Source organism: Eucyclogobius newberryi, unplaced genomic scaffold (assembly GCF_026437365.1).
Source record: "Eucyclogobius newberryi isolate DKJ021-1_F unplaced genomic scaffold, fEucNew1.0.hap1 SCAF_13, whole genome shotgun sequence".
Taxonomy (NCBI): domain Eukaryota; kingdom Metazoa; phylum Chordata; class Actinopteri; order Gobiiformes; family Gobiidae; genus Eucyclogobius; species Eucyclogobius newberryi.
In genome coordinates, this window is record NW_027315757.1 from 34454033 (window position 1) to 34480888 (window position 26856).

At 44.4% G+C, this 26856-nt stretch overlaps 2 protein-coding genes across 9 annotated transcripts; both read right to left on the reverse strand.

The window, feature by feature from the left end:
* Positions 1–309: 309 nt before the first annotated feature.
* Positions 310–16058, reverse strand: LOC140358707 (uncharacterized). Of its 7 annotated transcripts, none has more exons than XM_072443730.1 (21): positions 15743–16058; positions 14752–14831; positions 14549–14570; positions 13969–14376; positions 11218–13839; positions 10678–10830; positions 10398–10582; positions 10187–10249; positions 9335–9493; positions 9109–9246; positions 8269–8451; positions 7490–7603; positions 7198–7405; positions 6971–7120; positions 6027–6182; positions 5787–5936; positions 4849–4941; positions 4438–4653; positions 4286–4350; positions 2961–3100; positions 310–2248 (listed from the first exon to the last, which is right to left on the reverse strand). In XM_072443730.1, the coding sequence occupies exons 2-21, from the start codon at positions 14806–14808 to the stop codon at positions 1681–1683; spliced, it is 5850 nt and encodes a 1949-aa protein (XP_072299831.1). In that variant the 5' UTR covers positions 14809–14831; positions 15743–16058; the 3' UTR covers positions 310–1680. The 7 variants fall into 7 exon arrangements, with proteins under 7 accessions (XP_072299831.1, XP_072299829.1, XP_072299832.1 ...); XM_072443728.1 differs by having other exon boundaries at positions 14752–14834; XM_072443731.1 differs by having other exon boundaries at positions 13969–14370; positions 15739–16058.
* Positions 16059–16320: 262 nt separating this feature from the next.
* On the reverse strand, positions 16321–26652 carry LOC140358708 (caspase recruitment domain-containing protein 10). Of its 2 annotated transcripts, none has more exons than XM_072443736.1 (24): positions 26631–26652; positions 24781–25023; positions 23597–23734; positions 23334–23520; positions 22602–22740; positions 21483–21743; positions 20939–21058; positions 20740–20865; positions 19850–20023; positions 19667–19762; positions 19518–19554; positions 19368–19405; positions 19206–19294; positions 19064–19110; positions 18889–19003; positions 18656–18830; positions 18216–18339; positions 17867–18107; positions 17720–17789; positions 17416–17518; positions 17182–17340; positions 16986–17098; positions 16791–16906; positions 16321–16652 (listed from the first exon to the last, which is right to left on the reverse strand). In XM_072443736.1, the coding sequence occupies exons 1-24, from the start codon at positions 26635–26637 to the stop codon at positions 16451–16453; spliced, it is 3120 nt and encodes a 1039-aa protein (XP_072299837.1). In that variant the 5' UTR covers positions 26638–26652; the 3' UTR covers positions 16321–16450. The 2 variants fall into 2 exon arrangements, with proteins under 2 accessions (XP_072299837.1, XP_072299836.1); XM_072443735.1 differs by having other exon boundaries at positions 21477–21743.
* Between the last annotated feature and the right edge of the window lie 204 nt (positions 26653–26856).

Sequence of the window (26856 nt, forward strand, 5' to 3'; positions counted from 1 at the left end):
TGTTCTGCTTTTGTTAAGGATTTAAAGAAAACTCACAAATTAGAGAAGGAATAATTGCCAAAGCACTCGCCGTAAGACTTTCTATTTTCGCCACTAATTCTGTTCAATTTGAAAGCGTAAACGCGTTGCTCAGGTTGATTCCATCATGTTTTCCTCCGATTAGAGAAGTGAATTCCACCAAATGAAAGAGTAACTGTTTCAGAATAGTTTCTCTAAATTAGTATTCTGAATGTGTATTTTTGTTACATATATTCCGTTACTTCATACAACATACTTGAGAATGATAAATCAAAAATCAAAAGAAAAACGTAGAAGCCAATACTTTCATCTTTATTAATCTTGTTCATGTTTAAATAAAATTTCCTTTGTAAAATCTCAAAACAAAAACACTGAACAGGAGTGTTAAAGCCTGTCTTAATTTAAAATGAATACACAACAGAACATTAAAAACGTACGTAACTCTTATGCATCTGTAAACAACCCTCCCGCCCCGCCCCGCCCCGCCCGGTCAACACAGTTTGATAAGATTTGGCATGTCCATTCTCAACGCTTATGCCTTCAGCTCTTTGTATCATTAAAATGTTCTTTTTTTTATTATTGCAGATCAGACAATAAAAAAGACATCTGCTAATAAAAAAAACAATTTCAAATGAAAGAAACAAAGCATTAGTGCCAATAATTCTCAACACAGTCAGCAGTATATATCAAATGCACTCAAACATTTTGTATAGACCTTCTTTATAGTAAGCAGCCTTGCCCACAGGCAGAAACATGCATACGACATACATTCACACACAAACTGGTGGTTCACGTCCACCTACTTGGTCTCAACGCCTCACTCATACGTAATGTTCAAAAAGGTGTGTGATACTGCGCTCGGCATCAGCACATGGAGAAATGCAACGTAGCCTCAACTCAAAACCACTGCCTGCAATTAAACATTTATCACTGCAACAGTAACAAACATTTTCAAGAGAGAATAATATAGAGTGCGTGAGATACAACAGTAGGAGGTCAGCATTTTGAAAAACAAAACAATGAATTTCCATATTTTCACTTTCAAATTAAAGCCATACATTACTAACTGAAAAAAAGAACATACACAGTAAGATACAATTCTCATATCAGACAGAACTCTTTGCATGTGTTTGGATTCGGTCTCCATCTTTACAGATGTTAATACAAACTGCACTCAAACATCACATTATGTAGTTTGAAGTTGTACACAATGAAGGTAATGCTGTTTATAGTGCTGTCTGTCTGAAGGCTTGTCTGTATTTGGTGTGTGCATGTGGATGTAAATCTGTTGACAAGTCCACCATCTAATAAACATATTCCATTCAAGTCTTTCAGACCAACTGACTTTTCATTAGTTTTCAGGTTTCAAGTCTATACAGTTGAAATCTTCATCTGTGGAAAAAGGCTGATACACATCTAACAGTCCCTGCAATTTATATAATAGCTTAAGTCTGGCCACAAGAATGTGTGTAAGCAAGTCTCACATTTCTGCTTTGTGTGTGCACAATAACGGCCATACCTTGTTGAAGTACGCCTGTGTCTTTGTATGTGCACGTTCATAATATGCATACATGTCAATGTGTAAGTGTGCTAAAGTACATATGTAACCCAGTGTATGCCATTTCAAATTCTACATCAAATGGTACAAATGGACAAGGCTGGTCAGATGGAATCAGCCCCTCCACCTAACAGGTCGCCAGGCAACAGTGCTGCAGGACTGTCCATTTGGTGCCTCTCTTCCATTTGTGGTGCCCCCCAAAGGCTGTTGCTGCTGGGATAACCTGCGGCCATACCCCCCCACAGCCCAGACCTCCCAGACTCTACTCCACCTACGACGGGTCCCTCCCCGGCCCCATTGGTGCTCCATTGGGAGAATATCCCCAGTCCAGATCCCTGGGCTGAAAGAGTCTCTGTAGAAGTGCCAGTACCGTCCAGGTTCTGCCAGTTAGAGGAGGAGGATCTCACAGCAGGCAGACCTGCTCCACTGTCCCCTGCTCCGCCATTGCCACTTTCACCAGAGGCAGTGCCCCCCGACGCCCGCTCACTGCCCGGGGAGCTTCCTCCACTACTGACCACAGAGACACCGGCTCCAGAGGAACTTTGGGCTCCACCTGCTACTACTGTCCCTGGGCTGGTACATTCTCCTCCAGCCTGTGAATGTGCAAAATAGCGGGCAACTTCTTCCTCACTAACAAACTCCGCCAGGATTGTGGTGTTGCCCAGGACACACCTATAAAAACAATAATAGATTAGATTTACAAGCTACATCTGTAGAGATCTGGTTCCTGTTCCCACCCAGCCTCCAGTGTGCATGTAAGTAGGTGTATGAATGTGAGAGTGTTGCAGGACAACTGATGACATTCCAGCGTGTTTTCAGCATGTGTATCATGTCTGACCAAATTAACTAAATAATAAAAAGGGGCCTAGGCTCAATTACAAACCTTAGTTTAATGAATTATACTTGATTTTAGATTTTAAATTAAATTAGCAATTTACCATTTTTAACTAATCGGATGATAAATACTTAAATTGTTTAATATTTTAATGCACTAAAGTACTAAATTGTGTGTGTAGTCTTTTTTTAAACAACATGTGTACTTCAATCCACTGACAACGTCTCAGGGCTGGTCACCTCTTAAACTCCGGGTTTCTTTCATTCTTCACATACACACTGACTCTAGTTAGGTCGACGCAAAGGAACCTTCGTTCCGAGAGCGGTGCCAATGTCCTAGTGTGAACGTGGCCGCTGCAGTAAACTGCTGATCCAAGAGGGCTTAAAACAGGCGGACTAAGAATTCCTTCACAAAGTACATGTAAAGTATTATAGTAGTAGTATAGGCAGAATAAGGAGCGGTGCAGGGTACAGGAATGACCCAAACGTGAAGTAAACTGAACTAAATGAACTAAAATCTAATAAAATGACCTGTAATTTAAAAACCTACATGTGGAGTGCACCCTGGGCCTTCGCTGCTTCCTGTCGGCTGCTGTAGCGAATCAGAGCACTGCCCTGGGTCAGGCCAAGGTGGAAGGTCAACAAGGGGCCATGCTGCATGCATATAGTCCTTAACGTGGAACCATCAATCTGTCAGACAAAAGAAGAACGTACAACTTTAACGTTAAATTGTTCCAGTAACAAGAATAAACTAAAATTAAAGCCGCAAGCGGCAATGATCGGCCCTCGCCACGCCGCAAGAGGAGGGGGCGCTAACGCGCCCCAATTGTCCTTTTATTATGCCTACTGCTGAATCTGTGACGCTGTCACATCTTCTCCCCTTTGTTTTACCATCAAAAAGCAATTTTGCCGCACAGACACCGTGACTTTTTGAATAAAAATGTGGATAACTTTTGATGGTCCTGAAGATGAGTCTCACCAATTTCAGGTTAATAGCGCTAACGTCCTGGGAGGAGTTTGTGAAAGTCTAAAGTGTAAACATGTTCTGGTGATTTCCCCATTGGAATAACGTGGGAGGTTTTGGTCATCGCTACGGCAAAACCATAACAATTATGACATGGGTCTCATTGACTTTTTTGGCAATTCGGACTTTATCTGCGCAAACGGCAGAAATGTTAAATTTGGGAGATTTCTGAAATTCTAGCTACAGTTTGCGGCTTTGCCGCACAGAGACCGTGACAGGGATCAATGTAATTTGAATAACTTTTGATGTCCCACTCCTCAGTAGCATTTTCACCAAATTTCAGCTTTTTAGGGCCAACGCCGCAGCAGTAGCAGTAGCAGTAGTAGTAGTACTTTCGTTAATTTTGAGTGGGCTCCGCCCACTTTGTGTTTTTGGCCCTCTATAGAGTAATAATGTTCAATTTTTGCATTACATGTTTATATGCACGGAACATGCAAGAGATGGGGAACGTATTCGTGAGCTACTTAGCGCAAATGAGTGCTTTATATGGGGATGACGATCGCTTTGTCATCCCAATGTAAAGTGCTCGTTTAGTGCGCACTTTTGCACGGGCTTCGCCCGTTTACAACGGTAATGTTCCATTTTCCTACTACTAATTAGTATGCACGGGGCGTGCATGAGTGGAGGAGTGCGTTAGTGAGTGTTTGGAAGTGGGCGAGCGCTTTGTGCTCGATTTCGTGCGCACTGTGTGCGCACTTTCGCAGCCGTGCTTCGCACGGCCTTACGAGGCTAATAGGCCTCTCGCCAGCTTGTGGCGCTCGAGCCTAACAATAACAATAAGGAAAAGATCAAGCAATTGTAAGTAGCGTTACCAAAACTAGTGTCACCAAAAAGCACAACAATGTCTTTACCTGAGGGGTCAGATTGCTGAGCAGTAACCAGCAGCTGCTCCGACAGGCTGTGCCATCGCTCCAGGCTGAAATGATCACAAAACAAAGACTAAGCAAAGACTTCTGATTATGCTGTGGTCAAATCTCATTTATTTATTGAAAACAAGCAGGACCTTGCCCAAATCTTGACTCTTGGCTAACCCCACCCCCTCCCCAGCCACGAGCCAACCGCGGGCCCCCACTTCCCCAAGGGGAGGGAGAGGCCTGCTTTTGATTAGTCAAGCCAGGAGGGGGGCGTGGCAGCTGAGAGCTGTTGCGATTGGTCTTCCACATCTTGTTTTGTCCGATGGGTTCAGGAGGCCAGCTGGGTTTGTACTCAGAGTACTTTCCTGAAAAGGAAATGGAGGTGGGGGGAGGAAAGGGGGGAATAAGTTGAACAAACAAACCACTGAAATTAGAATTGAAGAGGGCTTTCTCCCCAAGATTCTCCTCTTTTGCACCTATGTTAAAAGGCACCATTGGAACAAGTTCATTAAAGTTGTCAAAGCATGAAATAGTTGAGTTTAGGTCAAAGTGAGGAGTACCTGTGCTGTGTGCATTGCTGAGAGGGCTGTCTGAGGCACTGTAGGGCCAGGCACCTGGTGAAGGCAGCGAGGTGTTGAGAGAAGGGTTTGGCCCTGCACAACAACACAAATCAAAGGCAGACGATTATGTAACACACAATGGAATAAACCATGTTCACAAGCCACAAGCAGTTAGTTCAGCTCTTTCCCAAAGCAGCTCATCCTCCCAAGCGCCTCACACCCGCTGAGAGGTGGCCTTTTGTTTAAGCTGTACACACTTATATATATATATATATATATATATATAATAAATAATTCATGCTAGTTATGCAAGGGGGGCTGTCACTGAACAATATATATCCAAAATACAAATAGGCATCATTGTTTTACAAGTAGCCTATTGTGCTTATTTAAAATAATTTGGGAGAAAAAAGTATTTTGAGAAACTACTTTTATTCAAACATTCGAGTAATATTTGACCAAATGTATCTGCACTTTTCCTTAAAGGTGGAATGCAGTACTTGGACCACTTTTGATTTTATATTGACTCAATGGTCTTCACATCATGGCGCACTAAGATGCATAATGCATGTTTGATTAGTGCCAATCTAGATCAGCCTAAATTTACATTTTGTAAGTGAGTAAAAGATGTGAAATGTAATAATCTTGGTTAAAATGTTTTCCAGAACCAATACATGCATATTGTGTCTCAGTATTATTTTCTCTTTTGTTTATAAATGCTTACATGATATACACATAAAAAGATCTATAATAAAGTGGAAAACACTCCAGTGTTACACAATGGTGTTTAGTCACCAGCATCAAGGGCCTCATCAGCCCCCCTCCCTTGGGGCCTGATCATTTCAGGTGCCACTCAATGAAAAGCTTCACGAGCACGTGCAAAAGCCAGTGAGAAGGCAAAGGGAAGGGAAAGACCCTTTACACATTAGGTTCAGTACCTATGTTGTCTCTCAGCAACTGATGGTCTGAGTCATTGAGTCCTGGGGGTCCAGGAGATCCAAGGACACTTCCACCAGGGGTCATGTAGGGGTCAGACTCTGGGTCTCCACTGTTCTGGATTCCCTTCCATGGAACGCCTGGCTGAAACTCTTAACAAAGCAAAAACATTGTACGTTATACAAACAGACATCATTATTTTATCTTCCAGTGTGTTTTAACAGCGGTAAAAGTGGACCGACCTGGAGGCCAGCTGGATGTGGCAGCTTTGTGGCCCATTTTGCTGCCAGGTGAGCGGTGCCAGTTGTCAGAACTTTGAGGAGGAATCCCCAAAGCATCACCAGCCATAATGTCATACTGAGAGTAAGGAGAGCCTCCTCTGACCTTCATACCTCCAGCTAAAGGACCCAGGTCAGAAATGTGTCAAACTTTCAAGTAAACAATTCAGGTTAAAAAAGATGAGCGGTCAACGCAAGTAGGAACATTGTGTTTGTAAAAACAGATTCAATTGTAGTTATCCGTGTTTTAAAAAAACAAGACCTTTCGATTTTCATCCAAGTCATTCTCAATCTACAGACCTACTCTGGGTTTCCCACCATTTTGGCAAAACGAACGTTAAACCACCATTTCTGAACCTCAACCTACAATTTCTAAATAAAGAAGGATACTCTTTAATAAAAATCTATTTCTGAAAAAAAATCGATAAAATTAAAATAAAATAAAGATAATCCCCCTTTAAAACAGAAATGTTGGTTTAAGGTTCACTTTTATAACTACGTTCTGAAGCCCTGGATAGGAAACAGTACAGACCAGTCCTGCACTTATCATGGTGAGGGAGTTGCAGTCAGCAAACAATGTGATTTCTTTGGCCCATTACAGGGTCGTTAGGTTAACAAAGACAATTTGTTTCAAGTGAAACTTAGACAGTGTAAACCGATTGTTTCATAAAACAGCTCGTTATCAGGAAGCCCCTCAGAGGGAAGGGCTTACATAGTCCAGAGAAGGATAAATATCTGAGTATTCAAACAAGCTCCACAGATTGAGAATGATCCCATTTAAAATGTGGAAACCGGGTCCTGACGACTACAATTGAATCTTTTTCTACGATGCAACACTTCTGGACAAATAAGGGATTACTCAGATTTGTCAATACATTTAGTCACAAATCCAGAGTATATAGTGTTACAGAACATACCATCCGTCAACACACCATTTTTGTTGAGTGTGAGATCAGGGGGAGATGGAACAGGAGAGTGTCCCTCCATCATCCATTTGAAGCGGGACTGCTGTCCTCCAGTGTCCTTCATTCCCCCCATCACAGAACTAAGTTCCATTCCTGAGGGATCAAGAGCAACTCACTTAGAAAAAATGTATTTAGTTTAAAAAAGGTTTTCAAGTCACATTAGTGCTTACCAGAGTACATGCCTTGAGTTTTGGCATGAAGGTCTGACAGTGGGCCACCCATCCCGGGGTGTTGCAGAGGGTCTACAATTGATTGTTTGGAAAGGCCTCCTCCCAAATGAGAAGGTGACAGTTTGGAGTTTGCTCCGATAGGTGCTGGTCCACCAACCCCAGTTTGCTGCTGCCTCTGTTGCTGCAGAATTGCCATGATTCGGGCCAACTTAAAGAAACAGGGCTCACTTGGTATGAGTGAAGTGTACAATACTGAACATAGACATAGGAAACAAAGTCTGGATACTCGTACCTGCTGCGGGTCTGACTGCTGCCTCACAGGCTGAGGCTGTGGAAACTTCCTCTGATTTGGAAACATTGGCTGCTGCGGTGGCTGCTGTTGATGTTGTAGTAGTAGCTGACAAGCCTGTAATTTGGAAATAAAATAACATTAATAATACATTTATTTTTGTTCAGCTCAATATCACAGCATTCGCTTCATTGAGCTTCACAAATGCAAAACAAACCAAACTGCTCCTAAGCATCCGTCCCCTCCTTTACTAGGAAAACCCTAGTAAAGGAGGAGTAAACCCTAAACCCTCCCAAAAAACAGACGTGATGAGATCCACTTCTTTGGACAGACTGTACATTGTGTTATTGTTACCGCACAATACACTGATAATAGTGCCTTAATCGCAGATTTTCTATACAATGCAAAAATGTCTTATTTAAGTTGAACTGTGGAGGCGCAGCAGCACACGCCTTCAGGTTCAACAGGAAGTACAGAATAGACCCTTATTTTATATTATTGTAAACAATATTGATCTATAGAAATAGATAAGAAAAGTGGTTCCATAGACTTTCAGGTCATTGTTTTAAATTGGTTAAGAATATTTTAAATTGGTTTAAAGCTATACAAGTTGATTTTGTAAACCGTAATATGTTGCATAAACTAAATAATTGTTTATCTTTTATATCTGTCATTTTAACCAAACTGCTTTGTTTGATGGAAATCTGGAACAGTGATGATTTTTCTACATGCCATAATTCATATATTGACAACTAATTGATGAATCATCCATTGCCACCTACCAGATGGAACTGCTGCATGTGAGGGTAGATGTTGCTGAGCATTGCTAGCTGCTGCGGCGAAATCTGAGGAGGGAACACTCCCCCGCCGACACCTCCCACTCCCCCAACACCTCCTACTCCTCCGACCACTCCTCCCATACTGCCACCAGGAGAAGGCATCTGCTTCAGCATAGGACCTGGCACCTACACGACACACCGCCACTAGATGGAATTATTTGACATATGCTTTGTGGTCTAAACCAAACAATAGTCGGGGGGAAGAAGAATTCTCACAAGACGGGACATGAGAACAAGATTTTTGATCGTTTTTGTTGTTCTGCGATACAGCATTTCTATATGAATCTTAACGTGTCAAAATAAAAGGGATAAAAATTAACGCCATTGACATACTGTACATGCTTTTACTTTTGTCAATACAGACTTTTTAGCTCTGCTGAGAGGGAAGGGGGGGATTAAAACAAAGTTATGGATGTAGAAAACATCTCATCACGTATCATTTTCAGATGTCAATATTGGTCCAATCAAAAGTAAAATAATGCTGGGACAGAGTTTTAAATGTTCTGTCATAATATGATCTGCAAGTCAAGCTCAAACACTGTATATATGCAACTTCCCGGCGTTTATTCTTTTTAAACCTGTGCCAAATTTAGAAATAAATCTTGTGATATCATTCTCTACTTGTATTCACAAACTTGTGGCAATTTCCCCAACCCTTCCAAACAAACAATAGTAATGTGTCCTTTAGTGAAGCTCAGAGCCATAGCCTGAAGTTACTTGATAAATATAATACAAACGATGCCAAAATGTATAAACCCAAACATATTGTAAGGGTCGACTGACCTGAGCAGACAGGAACTGATGAGGCACTTGAGCACGTAACCCTGGGGTGGGATTAATGGGATGCATGCCAGGCTGGTGCATCCCTCGAGGCGGCGGCATCCCTCCACTGCTGCCAGCAGACACCCCATGACTCCCCATCTGTGACAACGAGAGACATTATACATTAAATAAGGGTTTAACCTCCAGCAGCTCAAATTTCAAATATTAAGTTTAATAAGAAACATACCTTCTCACCATAGGGTCCCATATCAGCAGGACCCATGTCTTTTGGACCAGACATGCGATACCCTACACCCCCTCGGACTCCTCTGCGTATGTCCCCGTTATAGTCCCCCATTCCTCTTTTTTCACTATCCATCTTTCTGTCAACATTAGGATCCTCGCCCTACAATCAAACATTCATTATGACACGTTTATACAACAAAGTTCAAAATGCCGTTGTGCTCCTCTACTTCAGGGTGTCCAAACTGTGGCCCGGGGGTCAAATGCAGTGCTCAGGACAACTTTTGTTGGCCCTCAGGCTTCCTGCTTCCAAACTTCCTAAGTTAAAACCGGCCCGAACAACAAAAAGTACTGTAAAATTGGAAAAATTCAATTCAATTCAATTCGTTTGTTATCCATCCATCCATTTTCTACCGTTTATTCCCTTTCGGGGTCGCGGGAGACTGGAGCCTATCCCAGTGACTTCGGGCCTTGGGCGGGGTACACCCTGGACAGTGGCCAACTTGTCGCAGGGTTCGTTTATGTTATACCCACCTAATATTAATGTTCTTATTAAAAAGGTGCGGCGGTGCATTGAAACCATGTCAAATGCAACATTTTGAATGGTTCACTTCATTGTCGGGTTGTGCGTTGCCTTTTGCTCAAAGTTTCAAAATGTGGCCCTTAGTGACAAAAGTTTGGACACCCCTGCACTACAGGAGTACTGTTCTGTGCTCATCAAATAAAACCCAATTAGCTAATTCCGTATTTGTCCTATTTCTTGACTTTCAAGTAGTTAATCTGTAAACTAATAATAAAATGTAAAAATGCTAAACCAAAACCTGACCTCAACTAAAAAAAAACTAAAACAACTTACCAGAAGACCCATATTTGAAAACTGCCGCGACATTGGGTTCATCCAGCCATCACCTCCTCCTCCCTTCAAAATAAAACACATTGAAGCAGTTAGATCCAATCTGCAATAGGAATGGGCGAGCTCTTATGCAAAGGTAACATGGGATAAGATTTGACAATAGGCCAAATACCAAAATGTGTGTCACTGTCCAAAATAGATAAGAAAAACACACCCTGAGATTGCCTCTCTTCCCTCCATGAGCCCATCCTCCAGAGTTATAGGAGGAGCTGCTTCCCTGTGGTCCGGCGCTGTTCCACACTCCCCCAGTGCAGTCATCATCCTCGTCCCAGCTGGAGTGACGTGACGCAGCCATCGAGCCTTCCCCTTTCCCACCCCAGTTCTCCATTGACTTTGTGCCTGCAACAATAAAATGACAGATGGTTATGTGCCATTTAATGCTCAGCACAACCTATGTACAAACACAAACTTGACACTGACATATTGATTCTTACCAGATTTAGCAGAGCTGGAGGGAGGATTACCCCAGCCTGAATGTTTACTGGACTCATCTGAGTCACCCCAACCTGTGGTAGCCTCTGACGTCTGGCCCCAACTGCCAGTCCCTGCATCTGCACACTGAGCACCTCCGCCCCACATGCCAGGCCCTGTCGAGAGGAGAGGCACTAAGTATCTGCTTCAACGTTTAATAAAGCTTAAGACCACTTAAGAGACACGGTTTGCACGGCTAGTGAATCTTGTAGTTGACTAGCCGAGCACACTAGTCGAGTCAAATACATGTCAACGATGTCTCTAATAAAAAAATAAAACTGCTCAAATGTGCAATGATTTTGCCATTTATTTGACTCAAACTTTTTAGGGAATAATTGGTTGAGTTAGAAAATATGTGTTAAAATATTTGAAGCTGAAATATTCATTTTAGTGCAAAAGTAACCGTAGATACATTTTATTGTGTGCCAGAGTTAGGAGAGGGACTAACAATGGCCAGTTGTTATTTTTAGTAGATTATTCAGGAAGTGGAGGGGTGGGCTTACCTGGTTGTTGCGGCACATGTTGTCTTCTCTGGACTGGGGGTTGCATGGGCATTGGAGGAGGCTGCTGACTAAGACTTTGGGCAGCAGCAGCATTTTTATCCCACAGGTTAACATTCTTACTGTTGTAGCGATTGGGATCTCCCCAGGCTGAAGTACCATCATCAATATCAATTTTACGACTGATGGACTGAGGGGACGGTTCCTCCCACCCACTGGACTCCATGGAGTCTCCTGGAGCCCCTGGGATCTGTGGAATTGGACCCGATGTCCAGCCTGTACTTTGGTTTGGATTTTTGGATGGGGGTTCTCCAGGTGTGGACCGACTGCCCCACCCTCCTTGAATGGGCCCTCCGGGCTGCTGACCCTGTGATTGGGGCTGTTGATTTGGGGCTTTCAGAGGTGCCACTTGGCTGTTTGGTATCTGTGCTGTTGCTGTATGGGGCTTTGCATTGCCCCAGTTTTGAAGAGATTTACCTTCACCCGGTTCCCCCCCACCCCACCCACCTCGATGAGAGCCACCCTCGCTCCATGATGAGCCCTCTTCTGAAATGCCCTCTCTACTCGGTCCATCACTCCATCCTCTCCCAGAGGAAGAGTCTCTCTGCCCCCATTCCCCACTCCATCCACGAGGCTCGCCGCCGCCGCCACGAGGCTCGCCGCCGCCGCCACGAGGCTCGCCGCCGCCGCCACGAGGCTCGCCGCCGCCGCCACGAGGCTCGCCGCCGCCGCCACGAGGCTCGCCGCCGCCACCACGAGGCTCGCCGCCGCCACCACGAGGCTCGCCGCCGCCACCACGAGGCTCGCCGCCGCCACCACGAGGCTCGCCGCCGCCACCACGAGGCTCGCCGCCGCCACCACGAGGCTCGCCGCCGCCACCACGAGGCTCGCCGCCACGAGGATCGCCGCCGCAACCACCACGAGGATCGCCACCACGAGGATCGCCACCACGAGCCTCATTTTTCCATCCTCCAATCCCTTTATCTTCTGGATGGTCTTCCCATCCAGTACCCTGTTTTCCTAATTCTGGCCATTTACCCCCTGCTTTGCCGTCAGACCACTGCTCTTCACTCCCCCATCCTTTTCCTTGGGTTTCAGTGCTGTGTACCCCCCAGCTTCTTTCTGTCTTTCCCGGTTCGCTTTCCCGTTCATGACTGGTCCTTCCCCCATCCCAACCTTCCCTCACTGAACTTGATCCAGGATTGTTAGCTCCACGATTAGTGCTAGTGTTTACATTTGCTGATGACAATGAAGTGCTTTTATCATTTCGACTAAGGTTCCAAGCCACATTCTGTCGGATTTGGGTCTGGCCCCAGCCTGTGTTTGACAAGACCCTGGGGTCCAAGTCTGATCGATTGAGCATGCTCTGTAAGGCCACGTCTGCATTGATCTGGTGGGATTGGCGTTGTCCTGTTCGGTCCGTCTTCTGCCCCGCACCGCTGCTTCCAGCTGTAGACCCCTCATCCTTGCTTCCTCCCGTGCCCCACTCTCCCACTTTTCCATCGTCACCCTCTGCCTCCTTCTGATTGTCCCATGCCTTTGACATAGTTGCAAACTTTGGTGATACAGAGTCTGTCACAACGCTGCCACCACTACTGCTACCATCCTCGCCTTTTCCATTTCCTATTGCTAAGTGACCCGAATTACCCCCTCCCACAGTGCTGCCCCACTCCCCCTCTGGACTACACACTACCTTTTCTCCCTGAGATGCCACCTGGGTAATTGAACCACCATCCAAACCCCAAGAATTTCCCTCCTTCCCTTCAGCAACAGTATCCATAGGGGGCCTAGCTGTCCAAGAGGAAGCGGCAGCTGAAGCAGTGGAGGAAGACAAAGTTGTACTCTCTTCCCCTTGCTTTGCTTCAGCATTTTCTTTATTTGGTCCAACGCCATCGACTAAATCTGTTGCTAGGTTTGCTGCTTGCTGCTGCTCTCCACTTTTGGCGCCCAGAGCTGTTCCTGTGTGCTGCTGCTGCTGCTGATGGGCACCTGCTTGACTGACAGATGAGTTGGTGGAGAGTAGATGGCTGCTGGCAGAAAATGAGGAAATCACAGATGAGTGCAAAGGAAGGCTGTCACAAGCTGAAACGGTAGTGCCAGACTGTTGATGGTGGGCAAACAAGTTGGAGCTGGGGTTACAATTGGCACCAGGTCTCTCTTGAAGATGGGAGACTTTGGAATTGTGAATAGCTGCTGATCCTTGCCCCACTTCCACCTGAGAGGCCACAACACCGCACGACTGAGCACATTCGTTAAGGGAGGTCGAGGGGGAGAGAGGAGAAGGTGGTGAAGAATTGTTCATGTTCTCTTCCCCTTCTCCCTTCTGCTGGGTGTTGGTCTCGCTCCATGAGGCACTGCTGTTGTTATTGTTACCACGGTTATCTTGCTCCTGCTTCCCTTCGCTCACTGCCTCTGAACATGCTTTGGGCCAGTCCGTTGCAGCCATTCCATCCGTCCTCCCGCAGCCCTGAGGGGAGGACTGGCTGCTAGAGCCGGCCCCCCATGTGGAACTTGCATAAGTTGAAGTAGTACTAATAGTAGTAGTAATTGTAGAAGACGACAGAGGAGCCACGCATGATGAGGATGAATTATGGGCTGAAGGGGAAGATGAACCCAAATTGGAATCTGAAGAAAACAAAAACACATTTATGTGATCTGTTACGATAACTTCCAACTTACAAAAAAACACTCTTAACACATTCTCACAGAAATACTTTTGGCTTTAGAAATTGCACTCGGTGCTACGAACTGTACCTGTAGCTCCAGGTGATTTTGCATTGGGGTTATTTTCTCCCGGTGCACTGCAGCCACTGGCCGCAGCAGCCTCGTCCACTCCTCCTCCCCCCAACAGCATGGAGGACAGGGGAGGCTGGCCCCTCTTCAGTAGCACTTTGTGGTCCTGCTGGCAGCGAAACCTGGGTGGAACCTCTCTGGACATGTATCGTTGCTGCTGGAGGGCCTGGTTTCCAGGAGAAGATGAGGAGGTGGGCTGTCCGTTGGCCACAGAGGTCCGCTGCTTTGCATTGTTCCCAGCACCAGGACCAACTGGTGCAGAGGCTCTGGCAGCACCGGGACTGGAAGGAGCGGCTGGGCCGGGGCAGGGGGACACTGGGCCTGGACTGGAGTGTGAGCCTGGACTGGATACCTTGGTCGATTCTGGCACTGAAATACACACATGCCCATGAAGAGAGACTGATAATGGCTAAATATATATGCCTCTAATATAAGAAAATGTAATGTATATAACATGCATCCACTGTTAAAAATTAAAACAAACTGTCCAATGAATATACATATGCAATTATCATGTATGAAATTTGAAACTAAAACTTACCTTTGATTTTCTGGTCTGGCACCTTAAACAGAAGAATAGAGTGGAATTTAAGAGTAATTAGTAACAGCAAATGGGTCTGATTAATGTCGGGATATTACCCAGCTCTAATTTATTAATTTTAGGGGAAAAAATAGGTATCAATATGTCAATTAATAAATGCATTAAAACAATTGCAAGTCAGTATGTGATTGGTATACATTTACCTTCTGTGGAGTTTCCTTTTTCTTATTCTCCTCTTTCTTCTTTTTCTTGTCTTCCATGAAACACAGTTCCCTTTTGGATGCTTCTGTCAGAGGAAAGAGTTGTACATTAAATGTACAGCCTTGGTTGCATGTGTGTGAGGGCAGAGCACTGAGGCAGAGGCCATGTTGTTTGAGCTGTAATGTTAGCCTGGGGTAGACAGCTTGTCAACCTGCCTTAGTATTCTCGCCTCTCACTGCATAATTCATTAACTAGAACATGGACAGCATTGGCATTGGTGGAGCAAACAGATTGACCTCAGATTAGACTCTAGAGGGAAATCCTTTCAGCATATTGAAGGACTTCTTTCAGTTGTGAAAATGGTGTCGCTCATTACTATGGTAAGATTGTAAACACCTCCCTGGTGACACAACTGCCTAAAAGCACCGCTCACAACTCGGTACGATATGCAAAGTATAGTTAGGACAGGCGAGTTCTGTTTATGCAATACAAAACAAGAGGTTGAGAATTACCCGGATTCTTAAAAACGTACATAATATAATTGCATAATGAGTCCTACAAAACAAACATATTCTTGTAAATTAAAGCAATGTTTTAGTGTCGAACGTGTACCCACAACGAAATCATAGGCTTGCATCGATTCTATACGTTTAAAGTTTTGCGTTTTGTTCATTTATTAGACAGAAGTAACGATTTTGTCGACTGCCCCTAAAGGAGAAGAGTGGTCCTCTTGTGACCTAAAGAGGCAAAGAGAGGTTCAAAGGTGGCGGTCTGCAGCCAGTGCACACAACACGACACGCGTGAACACTCACCAGGCATTAACGTACTCAAATAATTCAGATAATGTTGCTATTGGCTCCAAAATTATAATCTCACGAACAAGTCATCCAATATCAGACAAAATGTACAACGCCACTAACAAATGCAGAGTGCTGTGAGCTGATAAGCACGAGTGAAAATGTAACATTTCTGCAAGCAACAAATAGCACTTACCTCGGGATTCACATGAAGTTAAGACATAAAGTGCTTCTGTGCAAAAATATTTTGCAGAGCCACCGCTAGCGAGCTAGCTAAGTAGCTAGGCTAGCAAGCTAGCTCGAGGCTTTCAAGGCGAACTTGTGTAATAAATGACATCAACCAACGACGAAATGCTAGACGGTAAAACGTGTAAAGACGATTTCCCCTTTGTCTAACTCTGGTTCTCACGCGGTAAACAAATCATGCATAATCCTCTGATGACTGTCGGACACCGTATGATCGGTTAGTTTACAATCGGCCATTTTGCTTCTGTGTAGGCTTTAGCAGCGTATGATATCACCAGGCTCCGGCCGCGCGCGAGGGGCGGGGCTGTTGTTGATCACAGAGGGGAGGAGCCAGTGCAGAGCAGGCCTCGGGCGCTAGAGGGCGCTAGAGGACGCTGTCATGTACAGACCGTGCAGACGCTTCTCTTGTCTCTTATTTGAATAGATGCATCAGGAGACTCTGTTTCAACTTTCAACTTTAATTTCATTTTGCAGTGCAATAATAGCAAACATATTCTCCTCATCACCACAGTGATCACCACAGTGATCCATGAAATGTATATGAAAAAAGTTCAAATATTGCTAGTTGCATTAGTAATAACGATGACAACGACTAGCACAGATGCTTTTTATGATGTATTATTGTTTGTTGCATGACTCAGTTACACCACAAAGTGCATCATTGCAACCGATCCAATTCTACCCATGCCACGGCCCTCTGCTGGCTGTGTATGACACTGTGTAAGGAGGACAGAAGCTCCTCTGTGGCGCTCAAAGTGTTTGGCTCCAGAGTGTGATAAAGCAGAGGCAACATCTCCAGCTGCAGCTCTTCAGCACGACACGCCTCCTCCATGTCCTCCCCACAGCGTGGAAAAAACTTCCTTTAAGGAAATAAATAAGAAATATAATATATATATATATATATATATATATATATATATATATATATATATATATATATATATATATATATATATATATATATATATATATATATATAATCCAATAGCAAAGCTTGCCTTAGTTTTTTGTGTTTTTTGCTTTTCGGGCGAATGTGGATCACAATAGGGTACATTCCCTGTCTCAATAGGCCTTCAACACTGGACAGACCAAGTTCCAACAGACAATGTTTGTCCTACAACAAATAGACAAGAAAAAAGGGGAAAAGTATAATAGGTTATTGGATATTTGATTAAAAAACATGTGTACTTTACCTGGCTGATTACGTCCTGTATAGACTGCACCCGCACACCCAAAGCCTGCTCTGGGGTGTAAGAATCTAACATGAAGACTTTCTGGTCACCTTGTTCTGAAATGGGGATATGTTCTGACAAGTCAGAAAGAACAGGTAAGCTTTCTGGTTTCTTATTGTTATATGATATACATGCATACAACATATAGAGTGTTTACCAGGGGGGCAGGTACTGAAGTTAAGACTTGAGTCTACAGGCTGCATCAGCCTCTCTATAAGACCCCGAGACAAAAGAGAAGGGGAGAAAATAACTGGTCGTTTAGTTTGAACCTGTAATGGTTTCACTAAACTGTATGGAATCAGGTGCTCCTCGTGACCTTACAGGAAGGAGAAATACAATCAAATGTGAGAACAAATGCATAAGGCCTAATGCAGACATAATTCTGTCTTACGTTTACTGAGAGTGTAGAAAACCTGCTGCCCAGAGCCAATGCCACGAAAGCTCGGGTCCACAGCTTTAACAAGACGTACACGCCCGGCTGCTTTCTTTAAAAACTGTTGGGAAAACATAGAAATAGCTTTTTACTTCATTCAAAAAATATTCCATTCCGTGGGTTTGGAGTAGGCTTCAAGGACATTTCAAAACAGAATAACATTCTATCTATTGAACAATGAAAAGTCCACAAAATGGTACCTATAACATTAGAGTGAAACCCACAAAACGAACCAAATAATTTAGACATTCTGTAGATTTACCATTTTTTTCTTGAAGTCTTTTTGTTCAAGTGCCAGTTTCTTTAACCTCACAAGCAACAACTGTTGAGCCCTTCAAAAACAAGGATTATCAAAATATATTACGCTCAGAAATATAAAATGAATAAAATATACTGTGTCTTTGTGTACCTATTGTAATTAGGCATGGTCCCTGCCTGCAGGGGCGTGGCTGTGTTGGGGTCGACCCGCCAACAGCACCAGTGATACTTGCCATTCAATCTGGTGTCTGTGACGTATATGATGTCATCACAGGACACGCCCAGAGATGGGGGAACCCCATGAGGCTCCATATTGAGATTAGCACGAACATAGAATGAGTCGGCCCCCATAAAAGAAGAAGATTGGATCTGGGAGCACAGTTTGGCATAGGCTGAGGAGAGAATGAAGGCAGGACTCAACACAACATTCAATCGTCTGTAAAAATGACTACATATCATGAATAAATAAAACAAGTTGTCTGAGACCTGCTTACACTCACCCTCTGGGTTACTTCTGTGTTTAAGTGAAGAAGGCTCCGTCCACCACTGAAGAGAAAAGTGTGCTATTTCTGCAGTGCATTGAGCCAACTGTACACTGCCTCCACCAGACAACACACGCTCCAGCTGCAAAGCAGAACAAATATCCTCATGCTTCAATATCCAAATATCCAACGCAGAATAAAACTTTACCCCAAAGACTTTCTGGATTCTAAAATAATTGTATTATTGAGGTTGCAGAGAAGATAAGGACATTAAACAAGCACCAAACAAGACCAAGACCAACTAAACCAGAACTAAACTAGGATAGTATAATAATAATTATAGTAATAATAATAATAATTAATAGATGATAAATCTAGGAATAAATCAGGCCTGAAACAGGTTTCAATATGATGTTTCAATATGTCTCTTTTCCTGACCCTGTGTCCTGTCCTCTCACCTCCAGCAGCTCACTGCCCTGTGTGAGGCCGCACTGTTCAGCCGGAGAGCCAGGCTTCACGTGGCTAACAAAGATCCCTGTTCGGTTTCCTCCCACTATTGTGATGTCATCGGCAAGACTGGCCTTTCTGTCCCGAGGAGAGGTCGGGGGGCTGGAGGGGGTGAGCGGGGGCGTCCTGCAAGAGAGCATGTTGTATCTTAGCAAGTCAAAGCAGAGATTTGTATGAATTTTACCTTGGGATATTTTCGTCAGTGAGTTTGGGGGTTGGTAATTTAATCAGATCAGGGGGAAATGACTGCGAATGTAACGAGGTCCATGAATCCCACAAAGAAAGTTCACTTTGTTCACCTGCAATGAATAAGAACATCAGGGTCGTAGAGACGTTTGTGAACGTAGAAACTAACCAACCAGCTGTGTTTTCATTCTCATCACTGCCCCAAGAATCCAAGTCCAACCTATAAATAAATGATAATGTGTAGTTAATATATCTGTATCCAGATGAAAACAAGATGAATGAGACTATACAGCCAGCAAAAGTCACCAAACTTACTCTGCATTAAATCTTCTGTTGATGGAGTTCACACAGGGAGGAAAGGGGAACGTAGAGAGGCGATTGATCTCCTTTTCATTGTCTTCTGCCTAAAAAGGAACTTCTGTGGTGAATGAAATCCAATGGCTTTCATAATCAATTCATGTAAACAATTGTACTTACTGAAATCAGGAGGTTTTCTTCAGAGGTGGAATGAGAATCTGTTATTAAGAAGCAATTGTTATTTTAAAACTTTGTAAATGTCAACCTAACCTCGCACCTAGTGGTGGTAACATTCTGCATGATTGTTGCGTATACTGAGCCATATCTTACCAGTAGAGTTTGCCTTTGTTTTCCCTCTTAAGTGTGTCTGAGACAGAGTCAAAATATAGTTAAAATAATTGAATGTGCCTTGTTACTTGAGCAGCTAACAATGACCACAAAGTGTGGCCCATAGTCTGAATGTAGGTGGATGATCCAACCTTCCGCAGCAGCAGGTTGTTGTTTGACTGGGGGCTCAGGCCCAGGGAACAACAAGGGCCATAACACTGGTCCTCACTCCACAGAGACAGATGAGACTGTGGGGACAAACAGCAGTGAAAGCCCATGGTCTGTGGTCACAGCAGAAGACGTGGACACTTACACTTGGACACAGTTACACTTACACAGTGCAGACAGGAGGTGCTCTGGTTCATCTGGCCTCGAGCCCTCTCTCTCTCCAGCTCCCTCTGCTGCTGCTCCACACTGGCCTCAAGTTCAGCTATTCTCTTCCTCAGACGGTTCTTATCCAGAAGGCAGTCTGTGTACTCCAGCTGCAGGCTGTCCCTGCTTCGAAGGGCCTATTGAGTATTCATTTCAATTCAGCATATTCATCTGGTAAACCTGTGCCATATTATATTTGATCACACTTTTATCCCAAACTCGGCCGGTCAGAGGACTTCATTGATTAAACTACAGACTATGGACCTGCCTTGCTGCTGCGTTCAGTGGGACAGTGTCACTGGAAGCAGCATTGATCCTGCTCCCACAAATCACTGAGCACACATTTTTACCGATCTCATAATAACTCTCTTGATCCAAATGCACACTTAAAATAAGATGTAATATCTATCCCTTCTCACTAACCTGTCCTGTGTATGTCATGTGATTGTTAAATCTACATCTGTGTGCAAAGTGGCAGCCAAGAGCAAAAACAAAACTTGGCATAATGTAATGTGATAATAATGTAAAAGTATTAACTGAACCACGTTTGAAATGCAAGTGGCTTTACGGCTGCCTTAAATGAGACGTGGATGTGGACCCATTAGTCAGTGAAAACTCTGTGTCTAAGGTGAGAGTCAAGGGTGCGGACAGTGGACAGGCAGAAGGAGCAGGAGTGACCGGAGGAGAGGGAAGGTCAGAGGTCAGAGGGAAGATCAGTAAGTCTGCTGCTGTGGGAGCAGAAGAGAAAGATGTGTCCAACGCAGAGAGAAAAGCAAAAAGGTTGATGTGGATCTGTGGATATGGCAGTGCTAATGAAACAGAATCATAATATATTGCATGTACACAGTCTGACCTGATCCCTCTCCTTCTCCAGCTCCATGATCTGGTTGAAGTAGGACAAGCTCCTCTTCTGCTCCGTCTCCCAGTCCAACTGTAGAGTCCTGATCTTCAGCTGGAGCTGTTCACATTGTTCCTCCAGCTGCAGACACAGGTCAGCATCAGCATTCAAATGAAACACATCTGTATTCCAGGAGAAAAGAGCATGTACTGACTTGGCCCATCTGCTCCTCAGACCCATGTGCCTCCTCCTGCAGTGTGGTGATCATGTCACACAGCTCCTGTCTCTCCTCTGCTGCTTCTCTGCGGTCCTGCTGCAGGATGTCCATCAAAGCCTGAGAAATCACAAACACACTGCATTAATGCAACACAACAGTGGGCAAAAGAGCTTTTACTGCACTACCAAATACATCAAATACATCTTTATTATAACTGATATTGTAAAATATAGTATGTGTTTTCAAATGTAGAGTTGCTACATTTTCACCCTTGAAATAGAGGTTACGATCTCAATGGGTTTTACCTGGTAAAATAACGGTTAATAAAGAAATGAATTAATAAATAGTACATGTGTATTTAAGAAGTCATTAAGCTTTAAGAGTCTCCTTGCTTTAAGAGTTTTGCATATAGTGATTTCATTTATTGATGATTCTTTAGCATCAGGTTGCTAAATATTGCGTTCTTTGTGAAGTCCAATTTGTGCTTTTAAATGTTTCAAAATGCAAAAAGAAAAAGACGTAGACCTATACATACGATTACCCCTGAATCCCGAGTGCCATTGCCCGTGTGGTCTGCTCTGAGACATTTCACTGGTTTCTCTGGCAGAGCAGGTGGAAGTGGCTGTGACCCACTGGTCACTGAACTGTCCCGTCTGGACGACACTGAACTGTCCCGTCTGGACGACACTGAACTGTCCCGTCTGGACGACACTGAACTGTCCCGTCTGGACGACACAATCATGTCGTGAGCTTCTGTTGAGAATGTGTCAGCGTCGCCCATTCTTGACTTTAGCGCTTCCACCTGCATCGACAAACACACACAACACTGTTAAACCAAACACACACAACACACACAACACTGTTAAACCAAACACACACAACACACACAACACTGTTAAACCAAACACACACAACACACACAACACTGTTAAACCAAACACACACAACACACACAACACACACAACACTGTTAAACCAAACACACACAACACACACAACACTGTTAAACCAAACACACACAACACACACAACACACACAACACTGCTAAACCATGTTACAAAGTCACAGTTATTACACAATTTTGATGAGAGTTAAGTATAGTCTAAATTAAAGTTGCTGTTGTATAATTGTATATAATTATAGACACCTAAATACAAGCATAAAACCCACAAAAGCATTCTCAAAAATGCCCAGTGTCAGAAGAATGCTGCTGGTGCAGGTGACGTGCTGTGACACGACGTGCACAGAACAACACTCATGTTTTTACAGTATTGTGCTGACTGGAGTTTGGCTTGTTATGTCCAAATCAAAACTTAACAAAACTATATTCTTTGTCCTCGTTTTGGGACCATGTAGTAGCAAATTAAACTGTATATTTATGAAATAGAGGCATGTCCAAACTAATGCTATTTTCTAAATTCCAGCTAAGTTGGTTCAAACAACAAATAGTAATACTTTTTACTGTAAAATTGGAAACATTCAAGCAATTTGATGTAATACCAACATAATATGAATGTTCTTATTAAAGGTGTGGGGGCGCATCGAAACAATGTCAAAAGCACAATTTCAAATCATTAACTTTGTCATTGGACAAACTGGACATTGTCTGTGGCCCTCTGCTCCGGATAAGTTGGAAAATGCGGCCCTCGGTTTACAAACCTGCCTCAGCAGCTCTCCCTCTCGGCTCGTGGCTTTCCCTTGCTCTTCTAAAGCTCTGGAGTACTTCACAGCCTGCTCCAACAGTCTGTCCTTCAGTTTGCCCATCTCCCGACTGGCCGACTCCCAGTCCTGACGCAGCCTGCACACAAACACACAGTGTCACGTTCAGATGCTTGATAAGACCCTTGGTTACATTTGGGACATAGCTTTGGGTGCATAACTTTCCTCTGAATGACTTTAGAGATTGTGAGTTTAAGTTTAAGCTCTGTGGTAGGTCCATCCTGGGAATGTCTACAGTTGTGAAGGACTTTAGTTAGTCAGGGCAGTGCATGTGAATGAACATACATGTTACACACGCTGTAAACACACCAGATTGTAGCATGGGCTAATTTTCAACCACTAACACACTCTCATTCATACAGGGACACTGGAGACAAGGTGGGTGAAGTGTCATGCCCAAGGACACAATGGCATGTGCACTACCGGCCCCCTGTCCCATCCTTACTTAGCTTCTGAGAACAAAGAAGATCTGGTATGACACACACAGCAGGACCCCATGCAGCAGAGACAGGAATATTGTCATAAATCTTATTGATGCTCCTCAAGGTCAAATAAAGAATATCTTGTACTCTGCAGAAACATCACTTTCCAGCAGAATCATTGGAGCAACAATGAACTTCCACATGAAATAGAACTGAGGATTAAGAAATATAAAAACCCCAGTGACCCGACCTCTCGAGCTGCAGCCTGTCGTGGCGTCGCTCCTGTGCTTTCCGCTCGGCGCGGCTCCGCTCCTCCTCGGCCATTCGACAGCGCTGGGACAAGCGGCGCTCGCACAGCCGGCTGTTTCTGAGCTGCTCACGCAACCGTTTCACCTCCAGGAGCAGGAACTGTGTCAGCCCCTCAGGACCCTCTTCGTCTGAAAAAGACACGGACATCATCGGTCACTCACCTCTCTGTCCTGTCCAGACCAGAGGGTTTGTACAAACGCTCACCCAGAATGAGAGAGCAGCGCTGCGTGGCCTGCGCTCCCGTCAGCTGCGTGTACTGCTCCGGGTGGTAGAACTCCAGAGACTCCATGAAAGCCTGAAGACCTCTTTGGCCTTGACCTCGCAGGATGTCCAGCAGACGGCCTGTGAGAGGAGGACATGAACCGAGACATTCTATGGACAAAACAACAGCCATAACATGAAGAAAGAAGAAAGATTCCAACAGTTCTCAGGCATGTTTATCGTGTCTCCTCTGTCCCCTGCACTTGTCTCCTCTGTCCTCTGCACTTGTCTCCTCTGTCCCCTGCACTTGTCTCCTCTGTCCTCTGCACTTGTCTCCTCTGTCCTCTGCACTTGTCTCCTCTGTCCCCTGCACTTGTCTCCTCTGTCCTCTGCACTTGTCTCCTCTGTCCTCTGCACTTGTCTCCTCTGTCCCCTGCACTTGTCTCCTCTGTCCCCTGCACTTGTCTCCTCTGTCCCCTGCACTTGTCTCCTCTGTCCCCTGCACTTGTCTCCTCTGTCCTCTGCACTTGTCTCCTCTGTCCTCTGCACTTGTCTCCTCTGTCCTCTGCACTTGTCTCCTCTGTCCCCTGCACTTGTCTCCTCTGTCCTCTGCACTTGTCTCCTCTGTCCCCTGCACTTGTCTCCTCTGTCCTCTGCACTTGTCTCCTCTGTCCTCTGCACTTGTCTCCTCTGTCCCCTGCACTTGTCTCCTCTGTCCCCTGCACTTGTCTCCTCTGTCCTCTGCACTTGTCTCCTCTGTCCCCTGCACTTGTCTCCTCTGTCCCCTGCACTTGTCTCCTCTGTCCCCTGCACTTGTCTCCTCTGTCCTCTGCACTTGTCTCCTCTGTCCTCTGCACTTGTCTCCTCTGTCCCCTGCACTTGTCTCCTCTGTCCCCTGCACTTGTCTCCTCTGTCCTCTGCACTTGTCTCCTCTGTCCTCTGCACTTGTCTCCTCTGTCCCCTGCACTTGTCTCCTCTGTCCTCTGCACTTGTCTCCTCTGTCCTCTGCACTTGTCTCCTCTGTCCCCTGCACTTGTCTCCTCTGTCCCCTGCACTTGTCTCCTCTGTCCTCTGCACTTGTCTCCTCTGTCCTCTGCACTTGTCTCCTCTGTCCTCTGCACTTGTCTCCTCTGTCCTCTGCACTTGTCTCCTCTGTCCTCTGCACTTGTCTCCCCGTAGCCTCTCACCCGCCTTGCTGATCCGCAGAGGGTACTGTGTGGAGTGGAGCACCTCGTCTTCGTCCTCCTCGTCCATGACCTTGCACTGGCGCAGATACGGCGTGAGTTTGGCCGGGTGGAGGACGCGCGTGAGCTTGTGTCGTACGCCTTCGATCCGGTCCCAGAGCTCCTGACAGTGTTCCTCTGTCCAGGACGGAGACCGCACCTCGTCCCGCGCAACGCCGTCCGCATCTTCTGCCCACTCGGTCACACCTGGACAAGACCAACAGAAGAAACTATTGCAAGATAGGGCCAATATTGTATGGACATGTTTGATTATAGTGTGGCGTTACAAACTCTGATCAAAAAGTTACAACTAATCGATTATAGAAATAGTTTTTGACTAATTAAGTAACGGAATCATTGTTATTTGGTCCATACACAGACTACAAACGAGCCATGAGCCGAGAGAACTGGTTTTATTACTTTTATTGTTATTTTTTTGATTTTCTTCTGGCAGGTATTCTCCAGCAGGACATCCACAAACGGCTTGAGTTCAGCTTTATCTGGGTAAAACTGAATAAAACTCTCACTGGCATTTCACGTTCGAACCAACTAATCAATGATTCAAAGGAATAATCACTAGACTAATCGACTGCATAAAAATAATCATTAATTGTGTGAACCGTTTGCATTTAATTATTTATATGAATAACCAAATTCAAAATGTGTATTGCAATTGAAACTCAGGGTCCAACATTGTAGACTGCTTGGATTTGGATCGGATTCAAGCAACTGCTGGACACAGAAAGTGACATATTGTTTGTTCACGTTCATGTCACTTGTTGCAGTTGGAGGTGGATTTCATAAACCACACACATAATAAAATAAAACAGACATATGGTCATAGATGAAAAACAAGAGTTCCCCGGAGCTAAAAACATAAGAGGTTAGAGCCCATAACTAAAACTTCACAGTCAGCGTAAAAAGAATCACACAGATGAACAATTTAAGGCGCAAGTTTCAGTGTATTTAGCAAACAAACAGCTGTTGGGATGAAGCTCTTTGTTTGACACCAGGAAACAATCACAATCATTGACAACATTTAAAATAATGAGAACTGATTTAATGACACATGTGCTTTAAAAGAATGTATTTAATTGGGAGTAAAGTCTGTTTCACACCCGGGGCCCGTCTTAACCTAAGGGTCAGTGTCTCAGAGCCATGGAATGAAAATAATGGAGTGAGTCACGAGGTGCTTTAAAAACAAGGGAGAACGGGACCCCAGTGAAAAGCTTCAGGTGATTTCCCCAACTGGAGTTATGGAAAGTGGATTATCCTGACAAATCTCTATGAAGTGTTGCATAACATTAAACTATAGAGTTTATGTTGTTATTGTCATGTATGAACTTTGTGCAAAGATCCACACTTACACATTGCCATTTAAGAATAACAAGGATGGAAATATGTTGAGTAAGTATGGTTTTTCATGTGTAAATACTGAATTGTCCAGTGAGTTGTTTCTCTGGCTGGTACAAAGGGGACCATGCAGCTGTTCAGATGGATAAGGACAAGCTGGGACAAGTCTGTGGTGCTCCGGAATCTGTGCAATTATTAGTCTTCTCTATTTCTACTTCGGTTTTACAGTTGTACTTCATGCGTGAAATATAGTTGAAGTTAAGTAGACAACAGAATACTGACATATGCTCTATAATAAAGAGCCACATCAAACACCTGTGTCCAGTTTAACAAGTCACTATATTGTTTTTCTGATTTGAGTTTCTGGATCTATGTTTGAGTTGTACCAGTTACAAGTGTCAGATAAAAGTAACAAACAAACTTCTGTAACACCGCAACAAAAACAGAAAATGTCGACTTACCACTCATTTTGTCCAATATCACGAGACGAAGGATGTGATCAATCCAAGTTTAAGTTATTACCTCCAGAGACACAGAGACTCAGAGACACAGAGACTCAGAGACACAGAGACACAGAGACTCAGAGACACAGAGACACAGAGACACAGAGACTCAGAGACACAGAGACACAGAGACACAGAGACACAGAGACTCAGAGACTCAGAGACACAGAGACTCAGAGACTCA